Source organism: Poecilia mexicana, unplaced genomic scaffold, assembly GCF_051168715.1.
Source record: "Poecilia mexicana isolate PSO_F unplaced genomic scaffold, ASM5116871v1 scaffold_17, whole genome shotgun sequence".
Lineage (NCBI taxonomy): Eukaryota > Metazoa > Chordata > Actinopteri > Cyprinodontiformes > Poeciliidae > Poecilia > Poecilia mexicana.
The window spans coordinates 27553422-27567943 of record NW_028263386.1 but is presented as its reverse complement, the minus strand read 5'-3'; the positions used below and the strand labels follow the sequence as shown (position 1 = coordinate 27567943).

The window sequence follows — 14522 nt, the reverse complement described above, 5'->3', positions numbered from 1 at the left end:
AACTTTACAGAGAAAAGTGTTCCTCCTGGTGTCTCCTGGGAAATAAACAAAGTTCTAACAGCTGAAGGGCAGAGCACTGAGAAGGTGTTACACATACCTCCAAACATCACTGGGTTTCACAATAACAAAACTTATTTTGCAAAATCATTTTATTTTGATACATTTCATCATTAAAACACATTTTACATGGTGTGATTTAGAACAGGACGTTTTGACCAGTTGGTGAAACTATAAGATAGCAGTTCTTGGTTCTGATCAGAGGTCAAAACAGTCATTTTGAAAGTATAACCCCCAAAGCACACCAGTATCACCATTTTATTCAACTACAGACATTTCCAGTGGCATCCTGAGCACCTCCCAAGATTCCAAGTCCTTCAGATCCTCCATCAAGACCTTCAGTGAGAGAGGGATTTCCGTCTCTTCAACATACGCCGCAGGATCACCTCTATGCCGCCCCGCGAGCTCATCCTCTTGATCCAACCATGAGTATTTATCCGTTTTATATTGCTCGGCTGGTACTCTGTGCCTCTTTTGCGGGTTCGCACCTGCTGGTGCAGCCAGGGGAGTTGCTGGACCGCGTCGCTGCTCTCCGCTTGCATAGAGAGGGGCCCCAGAAGTCGGAAAACCCGAGCTCTTGCAGCTGCGCCGGACGCAAACCAGCTGCTGAAGAACCTGAGGTGAGACGTGGCATTTGCTGAGAGATCAGGCATAGGGATGCTGCTGCAGAAGAAGCACAAGTTAAAGTTTAATGAGCCTGAATACACACAATTCAACTGTAATGAATTTATCACATCTCATAGGTAGGCTGAGGCCTGTCATGATAACAAATTTAGCTAGTATAAACCAAACATTATTGCAATAAACTTTAATATTGTCATTTTGAGACCACATTTTGAGAATATGTTGAATTCCTTGTCAATCCCTTCCTTCAGTTGATCCAAAATTCTGAAGCAAGAGCTTTGATGAAAATTAAAAACAGAAATCATATTTCCCCGTTTTAGCTTCCCTTCACCGGCTCCCTGTTGAATCCAGAATAGAATTAAACTTCACATCTAAATCCTTTAATAGTTAAGCTTCATCGTGCATCAGAGACCCGATTGCTCCATATGCTCCTGGGAATTTGCGGTGTATAAATAAACTGAACTGAATAATTGACACTTCTACATTAAATAAGTCCACATTAGCAGTGAAGATGGAGCAGCGAAAGCAAACTGCAAAACCAAAAGGAAACACTGCCAGCTAGTAGTAACAATGACTCTATTCAGTGTCACTTGATTGTAGTCTGTGACCATGAGTCAGTGGGAAGCTCGCAAAAGCAGCCTCCCACTCTGCGTTAGCATAAATACGGACTTTAGCGAACAGGACCCTCTAGCCGTTAGCATGTGCGCTTAGCATGGCGTAGAAACACAGCGGCCTTCCTCCTGTCTGTCATAGAAAACTGACTTACCTACGCAGGTGGGTTAATCCACGCAGACGGGAAATAGACGTCAAAACGGTGTTCATTCTGAGATTCTTTTCAAACAAACAGGTTAACTACATGCGAACGCTGAAAGTCACAGATGAGTTAGAACCTTGCAAGAAGAAGCAAGCTGATTGGCTCAGATTTGGCCAAAGGAAATGCTTCTTGCTGCGCGAGGAAATGGAGTAGAGAAGGTGTGTAAAGTCGGAGGGTGCTCATGCGCACCATTTGTCTGTCTATATCTATCTTGCATTATTCATTCATGGTGCAGATCAATTCTTATTATTATTAAAATTAGACTCACTTCAGCAAAGTATTTGACACATACATAACTACAGAACCTACAGGTTTATGTCAACCTGGTAAATCAAACTGGTTTTAGGTTCAGTGCCAGTGTGAAAGAATAGTCTATCTGTTTTTGGACACATTCTGGCATACATTCTAACAATAGATGGCAGCAGCAACTAAAATTCAAGATCATTTAACCTTTTCCTTTTCGGTGTAACGAGTGAGAAAAGCCCAACTGTCTTCTTGATAGGCAAAATTACAAAAATATGGGGCACAATTTGAAGGTGCAAAATGGTAGCCTGGTAAAAAAACAGCCCCTTGTTCTATACTATTTGCTTTGTACAGAGGGTCTAAAACAGCACAGAGCATCAACATTATCATTCACAACTTCTCTTTATGTTTGCTGATTGGCCTAGTAGAAATTCTAATTCGAATAAATGGGAGAAAGCCCAGACTGTCTGTGAGGCAAGATTATAATTGTATTGTGCAGGAAGGCAATGACCAGGCTGGCAAAATAGGCTTTTAAATCCAAAAATGTTACCTTGGACCACAAAAAGAGCAGGATTCATAAGGGCACTTTTTTTTTGTTAAGAGGAAAAAGGGTCTTACTGTGCGCTTCCCTGTTCCCACAGCATGATGGCCTTCACCTACCATACTACCATGTTTCACTGTGGATGTGTGCAGAGAGGTGTTCAGTGTCAGTTTTCTTCTTACATACTGTAGCATTTCACCTATAAGCCATGAGGTTCAGTTTTGGCCTTATCTGACTAGAGCACCTTCTTCGATGATTGCCACCCCCTCTTTGGTTCCAGTGAATTTCATTCGACAATGTTGAATGAAATCCTTCATAAAGGCCAGATAAGCTTACAACTAATATTGTCCCATTGTATGGGCTCTTGAGAAAGCCTTTTTGCTGCTCTTCTTACCCAATTTGCCATTTTACGTGGACATCCATAGATGTAGAATGGTAGAATTGCAGAGAAAGCTGCTAACTGGCTCCTCATTCTCTAATAAACCTCTCAGGCCCCCACAGAAAAGCTGTGTGAAATGGATGTACACATGCATCCATTTCTATTTACAAACTCAATCCTGGAGGCATTTGGTTGCACTGGATTTTATTTCAGTGTCAGAGTAAAGGAGGCTGAAGGCCAATATACATCACACAACTGTGTGTGTTGCTCTAATTTCATGTATCAGCTTGGAGGTCATATGTGCCCTCTGTGATGCAGCAACTGCAGTGACTCTTTCATGCACAACATAATGACGCGTTTATGGGGGTTTGATAGCAGCTGCAGATTTTAACAGAGGCTCACTTATGTCATGTATGCTCATGCATCCCACTGCTCAGATGATAAAATGGGACCATCTCAGCAGGTTCTGTCTCTGACTACAAGCATTCTGTTATTATTAAGTCAGCCTTAGCAACAAGGAAAGCAGGCTTCTCCTATTGGCTTCTTCCCAGCGTTCAGCTGTCCTCTATTAGCCCTCCCCGCTGCCACTCAGCAACGAAAATGCGCGAAGATTGCCCGTAGTGCTGCGGATCCAAGGGCAGCAGGGCTGGGTAGGGTTTGGCCCTCATTACGCAGTGGATGCTGAAGGGAGGAGGTGGATGCTGAAAAACACTGCCGTTCCTTCTCGCTATGGGTATCTTATTTGAATGCAACTGGCACAATTTGATGGAGGCATGCTTTACTTTCATTTCGAGTCCGTTTGTGTCGATTGACGGCCGTCTGATGAGGCTGAAAAGCGCCCACCGTTCTGCAGCATCTCCCGTGTAGACGGCCCTTCAGAGCCGGTTAAGCACCAGGTCGTCAGTAATTCTGCAGGTAAGAAACCATTTTTTATTTTTATTTTTATTTTTTTGCGAGGCAGGGTTTCACTTTACATGTAAGTCTTTTCATCATCGGTCGGCCGACTGCATCTGTTAATGTGGATGCGCAAAATTACTCACATCTCAATCATAAAAACGCACATTCCGCACAGAACAGCCACATATTGTTGATGCGCAAAAAAGGATAAATAAATACAATTTAATAAAAAAATAAATAAAAAATAAATAATAATAATAATAATAATAATAATAATAATAATAATAATAATTGTTCTCGCTGTTATTTCATGCATGTCTAGCCACACTGTTTTCCTGCAGAACAGCCTGTGACGCTGTTGTATGACTCAATGTTTTGAATTCATTGTGATTCCGCTGCGCCACTTCGGATCGCTCAGTAAACAGAAAGTAGGTTAAAATGGTCTCCTCTTGCAAAATAGGCCATGCACGTGCAGCATTCAACCCACGCACAGCCGCAGCGATGGCTGAATGCGCACAATGCGCCAAATGTGGGTAAGAGTTGCGAAAGTGGCGGTACGGTTCGAGGGGTAGCCTGCACTGTTTAGAGGTCCGTTAAAAATTGCAGATACATGCAGATCTGGGTCTGGCTATCGATGAGTAGGTCAGTAGGAGAATCCCTGATTTACATTTCAGGCCGCTGCTGCTGTGTTTTTCTGCACCATGAGTGAAAATGCAGCTGCAAGGCAAATAGATAACTAGATAGCTAGATAGAAACAAAGATAAGATTTTGCATAATTGCATAATTCTGACTGCATATAAGAACACTCTTCTTATAGGAAATGATGGAACTTCTTCAAACTGTTTGGTTTCTTATCTCTGATCCAGCTTTCAGGCACTATCAATAACATCTCACAAGGTTTGATTTTGGACCAATTCCATTAACTTATTATAAACCTGCTTCCAAAACCACATTGAATGTGTTTGTGTTTTGGAACTTTATATTATGTCCAATTTACTCCAATCTGATCCAAACTGTCACCATGAAATTATATTGGTTAGGGAGTTCAAGAACTGAGAAACATTCAAAGGTCAAGCAAACACCAGTGTCTCTATCCACAGTGAAGCAAGTTTAGTATAAGCATGAGGGTAGTGACCAAAGTTCAACGAGCCTAAAGCTCTTTTCAGCCTCTCTCCCACAGAGTAATACTACCTCAGTCTGTCGGTGAGGAAGTCCAGCAGCCAGTTGCGCAGTGGAGTATTGAAGCCCAGGGAGACCAGTTTGCATACTAGATCCTGGGGAATGATCATATTAAATGCTGAGCTGAAGTCCAAAAACAGCAAAAAACATCTGTTATAAACATTAACAGATTATTTAAAATAAGGAACAATAAAAATGCCAGATATCAGCAGAAATACGATTTAAAATGAGTATGTTGTACAAATACCAGCAAATATATAAACACTTATTAAGTTTGCACTGGGACGTGGATCCTGTCAGATTCTTTACCAACCTCTTCCTGTTCTCATTCCCAGATTGTTTTGGTTCAAATGTTAGCAACAAAAATGATTAATTTGAACTCCCTTCAAATTCTTTAAATGCATCAAAGAGTCGAATACTACTATTTTTCTAGTCTGGACTGGAAACAGAAATAGTTGGAAAACCGCTCTCATTCTCTTATGAGACATCTTGCTCACAGCCATGACCGATGACTAGTGTTTGCTATTTATTTTTGGATTCTGGCTGTGTTAAAGAAGGAGTTATAAATAGAAAACATTCTGGTCCAATTGTCAACAGTCAGTCCTGACTGACACTGAAACTCCAAGACAGCAGAAGTTTTTTTTATGGTTTCTGAAGAATCTGGATGTTTGAATGCTAGAGGTGAGTGCATTACAACACTTGGTCTGGGCTTTAATGGTTCAGCGTTTCATCTCTTGGGATTATCACAGGTTAAATTTCATCATGGAGCAGAAGTTGACATTTGGGAACCTCCAGTCACAGCTTGTTGCACAGACAATGTAGAAATCAAAAACAATATGAAAGCTGATGATTTTTTCTACATTAATGATGAGATTTGATTAAAATTTTTAATCAAGTTAATGGTAACTAAATAATTGCAATTAATCAAAAACCATATATTGGCAAAGCAACATTTTCAATTCAAAAATCCTTTTTGCTGCTTCATTATTGAATAAATAAACATATGAGCTCAACAACAAAGATGCTTATTGTTTTAATCTGTTATTCAGGTTCTTGAACCATCAGATTGGAGCAAAGTGCTGCTTTATCCATTCAGTTTTCCAGTTTCAGGAAGTTCTGGCTAAATGCCTGACAGCAGAAGGAGGAACAGCTGATCCTGCTCTCTCTCATCCTTATTGATAGCTTTGCATGTTGAAGTTATTTTATATACCCAGCTTTTATAGTTACACTTACAATGTCAAGCTCATAATTGGATTACTTTATTTTATCTACAACATGACTGTGCACTAGTGCTAAGCTGAACTAGAGCTGAATTAGATTTCAATTTCAAAGTGTTAAATTACAAAGTAAAAAAAAAAAAATCATTAAGTCATATTTGATATACAGGGTGGGCCATAAGTTTCCATACAAAGAAAAAAATAAACGTTTTATATTGGACAACCGTTTTTATTTTTGTGGGACTCTGTAACCGCTGCACATTTTGGACCACTTCATGGTTGATCTGCAACATTTCCAGTTTTCTGAAACTTGCAAATAAGTTTTACCACAGTGTCGTGTGTGATGCTCGTTCCATGTTTTCTGTTAAAGTTTTGTACAACCATGCTATTGCTTTCCTATCCAGTCATCAGTATAATTTAAATTCTTTGCTCTTTTGTCAAATGCATCTTCTTGGGAATCTGAAATATAAAGAAATATACATTTTACATTCTCTTACATATGGAAACTTATGGCCCACCCTGTATACTACATTTTTACAATAAATGAAGGTAACATAGTTACTTGACAAAATGCCACTATATGCCTGGAAAATACATGCAAGTTTTACAATTCAGTCACTTATCAATAAAAGTAAATTTACCTGACTTTACCTTTCACCTGAATTTTTAACTCCTTAAAAATTGGCTCCCATGTAGGACAGGTAAGAGTTTATCCTTTGATTCCCATTCCTGACACTTAGCTGTGGCTTTGTGTATGTGTCGTTTTGTCAAAACAGAGAGGCACCATGCTGACCAGCATCACTGACGGGATCCTGTGCTGCCTGACGGGGAAGACCACTAGCCTGGTCCTGCCTCTGGAGTCTTCAGAGCCCTCCGATGGGTTTGAGTTTGTGGAGGTGAAACCAGGGAGGGTTCTACGAGTGCGGCACATCAAACCAGAGCGCCAGCGCGTGGATACAGAAAAACAAGACGCCGGGAAAAACAAGACCACTGCTGACTGTGATGGCAATAGGGATGCCTCTGTTCGGGACACCATTGATGCTGATACTGGCACCAGCGTCCACTGCAAGAGGAAGATCACAGTCTATCGCAACGGCCAGCTGGTGATTGAGAACCTCGGCGATGTTTTGCATTCTGAGATCCTGCAGTGTCAGGATGGAGATTTGGAGCCCTGCAGCACCGTGGAGGTGGAGCTCGCTGACTACAAAGAGATGCCCTCCTCTCCTGACCCCAACCCTGTTCCTCCGGTTCCATTGCCTGCTGGAGAGCAGAAGCCTGCTCCACCTCCCCGCCGCCGCCGTCGCAAGCCCAAACGCACTGTGCTGATTGACTCGACACAGGTCATCTCAAGCTGCAAAGGAACGCATTCAGATGTGGCGCTGTTTTTTGTGCATGGTGTGGGAGGCTCTCTGGACATTTGGAGCAGCCAGCTGGAGTTCTTCTCCCGTCTGGGTTATGAGGTGATTGCGCCTGACCTGGCTGGGCATGGAGCCAGCACTGCTCCACAGATCGCAGCAGCTTACACTTTTTACGCACTGGCAGAGGACCTTCGGGCCATCTTCAAGAGATATGCTCGGAAACGGAACATTCTCATAGGCCACTCATATGGGTGAGTCTGATTCATAAATCATTGGGTCCAGGAGTACTCTGTATTTGCGAAAATAATCAAAATCAAGATTTCCCCCAGAAAACTTGCTAAGCCCAGTGATAGGGCCACTTGGCAGTTATTCATCCAGCAGCCCACCATGTTTTTGAGTTAAAATCTGTTTACAGTCAACAGGAAATTTGATAATATCACTTGATAATTATATGTTATTGGAAGATTTATATCTGAACACCACACAAACACCATGTTTTTTTTCTTAAAAAATGCAAACATTAAAAGAAAAAAAACAACTTAAAAATAAATGCTAAGCCTGCAATGCTAAGCCTGCTGGGGGCACAAGTAAACCCTCAAAATTATGATGGCGTATAAGGACCATTGTCTATAAAAAAGGGAGTTAATTTTTGCCAAAAGATTATTTTATTTTAAGAACAACCTCAAAAATTTCTTATAAAAAAACAAGAATATTTCTGATCTCAAAAAGTTGTGAATTTTTGAAAAAGAAATTGAGGACTTCTGTGATTAATCTTTGAAATTTTCTAGAAAAAGTCTATTTTTTTCCAGCAAATTTTCAGCTTGAAACTCAGAAATTTCTATGTTTTCTATAGAAAAATTATTAAACTATTTTCAAGATTTCAGAGGTTTTTTTCAAGCAAATATTTGGCTTTTCAAACTGAGAAATTTAATCTATAAATGTTTGTTTTTTTTTGTAGCAAATGTTCAACTTTTCAGGTTTGTTTTTTATTTTTCTAGAAAATTTCTGAGAGTTTAAATGTACCATTTTTTTTCTATCTACAGTGACCTTTTTACACAGTTGTGCAAACTGCTTTTCCAACGGCAATGTACATTTTACTGCCATTCTTCAATTTGTCTTCATGTCTCATCCAGAGTATCGTTTTGTACATTCCTCGCCCATGAATATCCTGATCTGGTCCATAAGGTAGTGATGATCAATGGAGGGGGTCCTACAGCTCTGGAGCCCAGTCTCTGCTCCATCTTCCAGCTTCCATCATGTGTCCTTCACTGCCTTTCACCTTGCCTGGCCTGGAGCTTTTTGAAGTAAGATCCATGGCTTTGTGTTGTAGAACGACACCCATTGAAGTAAAAATAAATAAATAAATAAAAAAATTCTAATAATATCAAGAAATGGCACAAAAAAAGAAGCTTTTGTCTACTTTTTAATCTTTATATTTTCAAATGAGCAGCTTTTTGGTAACATTTCTCCAACTTTCAGAGCTGGATTTGCTCGCCAAGGTGCAAAAGAGAAGCAGTTGTTGAAGCAGGGCAACGCATTCAATGTGTCTCCATTTGTCCTGCGGGCGATGATGAGTGGTCAGTACTGGCCAGAGGGCGATGAGGTCTACCATGCCGAACTCACTGTGCCCATTCTGCTGGTTCACGGCATGTGTGACAAGTTTGTGCCCATGGAGGAGGACCAGCGCATGGCAGAGGTACAGTAAAGCTACAGGAAACATATGCCTGTGCAGATATGAGGCTTCCACATTATGACTCCAATGAGTGGACGTATTGCAGTCACATGGTATCAGACTATTCACAAAATCAGTTATAACAAAAATGTAATTTAAAATCATTTAAAAATCTTTACTGGCCATCTCATAATTTTTTTTCTGTGGACACTGCTGCGTGTCTGTAAATTGTTTTTTGCATGAATATATTAAATATTTCCAAAGTGAGAGTGAGATAAATGTGTAGGAGCCATATTTAATGAGGCAAACGTTGAGGACTGTGGCAAATGATACAAGTTTTACGTGTGTGGGATCGGTTGGACCCCATTTGTAAACACAAGGGTTAAATGTACTCAGGAAGGCGTGGAAATGTAGAGGAACTGGAAAAGCTAATTGCAGAGAAATGGATGCAGCTGGGAAAAATAGCAGGTATGAATAAATGAGGAAATGATTAACAGCTGGGACGGGAAGCAGAACGGTAGACTGAGGTGAAGTAAACAGAAGGAAAGAAAATGAAAGAATGAACAGTAAACAGATAAATACAAGTGTAAGTAAATAAATCCAAAACACAAACAATAAGAGTAACTGAACTAACACAATGAACTAAAATGACATGATATAAGAAAAACAAATAATAAAAAATGGTCTAAAGCTAAGATTCCAAGCACTTATGTGCCATAACAGTAAAGCTAAGAATTTGTACTTAAAAATAAATAAATAAATAAATTAAAAAAAAAAAAAAAAGAATAATAATAATAATAATAAAACTAGTTTGGACACCATAAATCAGAATAACAGTTAACTGAGCCAACATATTCAACTAAATTCTGATCAAAATGTCAGAGTCATTCAATAAATGCAAACAGCCTTACTAGCTAATATTTAATACCTTAAACAAAAACCTTCTTATACTTCAGAAATGACAGCTGGATTTGTGTGTCTGATCCATTCCAGTTTTAGATATTGACAGGTTTGCATTCCTTTCAACTCTGCTTCCAGATCCTCCTGTTTGCCTTCTTGAAGGTCATTGAGGAGGGAAGTCACATGGTCATGATGGAGTGTCCTGACACCGTCAACACCCTCCTCCACGAGTTCTTCCTCTGGGAGCCCGACATGTCCAGAAAGGGAGAGGCCGACCACACCGTTTCTGTCTGTGACACTGTTAACACACTGAAGATCAAAAAGCCTGTGGACAAATAATGCTCACAGAAGACTCCCTCTGTCACATCACCAAGCGGAAGGCAGTTTTTCTGCAACTACGTGTTAATAAGGCTCCAGGGCTGACAGCGATTCCAAGGAGGGCCAATGTCTTCAGGATGTGGGTGAACGCTGGTGCTCCGAGATAGAGCAGCAAGGAACATTGGATGAGAGGAAGGGACGCAAACACAGTTTCTTTTCCACTTCTGCACCGGTTTGTGCTCCGCTTGCAAAATGACTCTCTCGGTGCTCAAAAGAACTGCCATTCGTGATCTGTGTGTGAAATGTTTGAGGAAAAGCGGACAGCTACTCAACACAAAAGATTAAACATATCTGTAATGATGTCTGGAGTTTCTCATATGGATCTGTTTTACCTCTGAGAAGGATTATGTAATGGTTGAATCCATTTCAGGTCGGCTGTAAAAGGGAAGCTGATTTTAATAGAGCTGCTGGAGGGACAGTCTATGGAAAGAATTAGTAGTATTGATCCAATGATAAGTATGATAATACTAATAACATACTAAAATAAATCATAATGGACATCTATATAAATTAACCGGAAATACAAAATGACAGAGACAAAAATATTCCTCAATTCTATAAAATGTGCTGTTTTCCCCATCTCAGACATAATTAACAGATACACAGTTTATGGCCAACAGAAGTATTTCTGTTTTTCCTTGAGGTCTGACCCACTATTCTTATTTTCTTGTTTATTTTCTATAAGAACAACAAAAACAATGTGTTGCAGGTTCCAAATGATCCCCATTTATGTATCAGATCATATGTCCCCAAACTTTATCTGACTTTTAATAAACTCATAAAGTTAAATTAGTACACGCATGCAGTTAGAGACTGGAAATTGGAGGACTGATTAGAAAACATATTAATTCGACCTTCAGATCACCAAGCCAATCAAGGGAGAATCAACCAATACTGACCTCGGGTCAGTTCTACATGTGACCTAATGAATAAAACAAGTAAAAATGCTATTACATGATTCCTGAATATAAACAACAGGATACAATTAATAATTAGTACACTACATTTTGATTAAATGAGTATTGTTTTTCCTTTTCTGAAACAATGTCAATCTCCAGTACAAGTTGTAGTTGCTTTTTTGACCTCCTATATTTACATTTATAGTATTTATAGTAGTTTGCTCTCCTTGCTCTCTATGCCCTAATCCCTTTTTTTTCTTTTACTGTGTCAGACTAAACAAAATGTTCCTAAGTGGAAATTATTCATTCATGGATGTTGTTTGTCTCATAGTGGGACAGGACAGTGCGGGCTAAGCGTTCTCTAACATACTCACTGACGGTACGTATCTGTTGGTTGGATAGTTTACTGTTTTGTGTCGTGGAGGGTGTAAATAGATGAGAAGAAAAAATGGGCCGCCATGATAAATTTATGTAAGTCCCCCAACGGAGGACATGCTAGAGGTTAAATATGCATTTTGAGAGAATGCGGATGCAACTTACCTTGTGTTTTATGCAATTTAAGGAACCAGAGAGGAAATAGACTGGGGACTGATGTCTCTATAATATTCTATACTATATTCTTTATGGACTTTCCCAAAAACCCCACAAATGCTGCTTGTGTCTTCTTTGGTGTAAAAGGTGAGTAAAAGTGTGTGGACTACAGGGTGCACATGTACTTCCTATTATGCTAAAACTGTGCATATACAAATTGTTATATGTGCTGATTTTCTTTTTTTTTGTGTGTGTGTGGTTAACAAGTTTAATGTTATTGTTACCTTTATTAATGGGAATGATAACACTGTATATGCACTGCCTAAATGTAGATGCATATAACATTATATAACCAATCATGAGATTCAATGTATGAATGTGCCATTTATGGCATGAAATAAAACAGATGTTCAGCATCAAGATGGGGTTTTGCATGTTTGTTTGTTTGTTTTTTTTGGAAGAGTTTGAAATATCTGACATCCATCCATATGTAATGGATGTCTAAAATACAACCCAGAGGCCATTTTATGGCCCTTCCCTGATTCTGTGTGGCCCGCCAGAACAGGGGATGGATGCAAATGAGACTTATTTTTCTTTAACTAGAGCAAAATTATTGGTGACAAATAAGATTTTCTACAATAAAAAATATAAAACACAAATTATTTGTCTTTTAACAACCATGCTTCTTAATTTTTTAATAAGTAGGACTACATTTATCAGCTGACTTCTACTTAGACTTTAGATAACTCAAATCTGCTTTCAATTTGGCAAACATGGCTTAATGATAGGAAGCATTTGTGAAGAGAGAGAGAGAGACAATAGGTGAAACTCAACCAATTTTTTTTTCATCTGAGACAAAGCAAATTTATAAACAGGATATATTTATTTTAATAAAGTGGAAAAACTCAAAGATTTGGATCTACAATAATTTAAAATTCCCTTTCAAACAACAACAAAAAAACAGCACAATAAAGCAAAAACTGACTTATTTAATTAGAATCATTATGTGCTTAGTTTATGTTAAACAGTAAAATAATTATTGTACTATTTGTGGTTTTAAACATTATTGTTTGGCCCGTGAGTCCTTTTGACTTGTCAATTTTGACAAATAATTTGGACACCACTGCTGTAAAAGATAAAAGTAATTTACATGTAGCCTCCAAAGTGTGAGATAACTTTCAGAAAATGTCACCATGTTCATTGTGCTCCATATTGACAGGAGATATGCATAAGCTCTTAAAATAAATTCATTGTTTGTCATACTGATAAATAAAGAAAAATCCAACCTTTAATTTATGCACATAAAATTCCATTTAAATTTTTTTTTAATCACCAGGGCACCAATAGGACAACTTTTTGCCTTCCTGCTATAACATTTTCCCAAGCTGCAGCCTACAGACAGAGGGATCTTTGACCATTCCTAAGCGCACAATCCCTCTAGATCAGGGGGGCCATATCTAGTCCTAGAGATTTACCATGCTGCAACTTTTAGGTGCCTCCCTTGATGGGTATTTTTCTTGAACCTACATAAAAGAACCACAGACAACGTATATGAATTTTATGACAAAGCTTTTGCAAAAGGAGAAGTCTCTGGTAGCAGCTCCTCCAAGCCGTTCACAGAGCGTTCTGCTCTCCTTCCGGTTGAGCCCCTGTTTTATTGTCAAAGCAAAACAGCCAAGGGGGCAGTCAGGAAAAACAACAGAGGTCGTAAAACTTCTAACCCAAACAGCTAGCAACCCAATTCCAGGTGTGATATCTGATCTATGGTCTGAGCCCGGTTCAAATCTCGGTCAAACTGTTAACAAGACAAAATACGACTGCTCACAGGCAGTTAGGAGGTATTCTGGTTGATAGGAATTTTAAGGTCTGAGAAACACAGAGTTAACTGTTTCACATGAAGATGAACAGACAGTCCTGACCTCCAGGTCAGTTCATACACACATAAGGAAGAGAACACTTTAAACAGAAAATTACAACGATCTATGGACTGAATGTGAACTAAAGTAATAACAAAATGATAATACCGAAAATTCTCTAACATCCCTTCTCCAAGACACCTGAATTTAATGGCTCATCAGCATCTTTAAGCTCTCCCGGGTGTTCTAACACCAGGCATCCTGCATCTAAAAGTTGCAGAATGATAAATCTCAGGGACTGGTCTTTGGCACTTCTGTTCTGGATCACCTAGAGTCCTGGCTTGTCTCTTATACTCTCTTCTTCAATAGCTTTCAAAGAGAATTTGGTTCTGATCTAGGATCAGGTGCAGATTTTGGTAACTCGGAACTATTTTTGTGTTGATTTGGTGCCCCAAACTTGTCAGGCAGGAATTGGCAATCTACAGTTCCCAGGGATTGGAAGAAGCAAGGTTCAATCAAGTCATGGAGCAGGACCCCCATCAGAGCACAACTCAGTACCACAGCCGGCCCAAAATACCCCCATAAACAATATGCTACCCTGGCCCAGGACACACACTGCTGAGGCATGGCCCAAGTCCCCAACACAAACACAAACACACCAGCTTGTTTCATTTTTTTACATTTTGAAGTTCAACTAAAAATTTTTCTATTGTCTTAAGGTAAGATAATGTAATTTTATTTATATAGCACATTTTCAGCAACAAGGCAATTCAAAGTGCTTTACATGAATTAAAAGGAAATACAAACAAAATAACAAACCGAAGGAAAGAAAGAAAATGAAGAAAAAAAGCAAAAGAAGAAAAATAATCTAATGTTGATCTAAAGTATGTAAACTAGGTGCTCCTGTTCAGGGTTGTTAAGTATCCTCTGGTCTAATTCAATTTCTGGGTTAGGAGAACAGGAGTCTAAAAAGTAGT

The 14522-nt window shown here is 39.2% G+C and overlaps 2 protein-coding genes across 3 annotated transcripts; one reads left to right on the top strand and one right to left on the bottom strand.

The window, feature by feature from the left end:
* Positions 1-131: 131 nt before the first annotated feature.
* mrpl34 (mitochondrial ribosomal protein L34) lies at positions 132-1648 on the bottom strand. Of its 2 annotated transcripts, none has more exons than XM_014973796.2 (2): positions 1448-1648; positions 132-717 (listed from the first exon to the last, which is right to left on the bottom strand). In XM_014973796.2, exons 1-2 carry the CDS (start codon positions 1501-1503, stop codon positions 396-398), a joined length of 378 nt encoding a protein of 125 aa, XP_014829282.1. In that variant the 5' UTR covers positions 1504-1648; the 3' UTR covers positions 132-395. The 2 variants fall into 2 exon arrangements, with proteins under 2 accessions (XP_014829282.1, XP_014829281.1); XM_014973795.2 differs by having other exon boundaries at positions 132-720; positions 1448-1640.
* Positions 1649-2678: 1030 nt separating this feature from the next.
* Positions 2679-12109, top strand: abhd8a (abhydrolase domain containing 8a). Its single transcript, XM_014973781.2, has 5 exons — positions 2679-3573; positions 6728-7560; positions 8443-8613; positions 8789-9005; positions 10020-12109. The coding sequence occupies exons 2-5, from the start codon at positions 6737-6739 to the stop codon at positions 10218-10220; spliced, it is 1413 nt and encodes a 470-aa protein (XP_014829267.1). The 5' UTR covers positions 2679-3573; positions 6728-6736; the 3' UTR covers positions 10221-12109.
* Positions 12110-14522: the final 2413 nt, after the last annotated feature.

Bases quoted from the DNA above. Each gene is read 5' to 3' on its own strand.
- abhd8a (XM_014973781.2), top strand. From the start codon at position 6,737: ATGCTGACCAGCATCACTGACGGGATCCTGTGCTGCCTGACGGGGAAG. The intron at 8,614-8,788 runs GTAAGATCCATG...TCCAACTTTCAG, and splicing joins CTGGCCTGGAGCTTTTTGAA to AGCTGGATTTGCTCGCCAAG. The intron at 9,006-10,019 runs GTACAGTAAAGC...CTCTGCTTCCAG, and splicing joins AGGACCAGCGCATGGCAGAG to ATCCTCCTGTTTGCCTTCTT.
- mrpl34 (XM_014973795.2), bottom strand. From the start codon at position 1,503: ATGAACACCGTTTTGACGTCTATTTCCCGTCTGCGTGGATTAACCCAC. The intron at 721-1,447 runs GTAAGTCAGTTT...CTTCTTCTGCAG, and splicing joins GGATTAACCCACCTGCGTAG to CAGCATCCCTATGCCTGATC.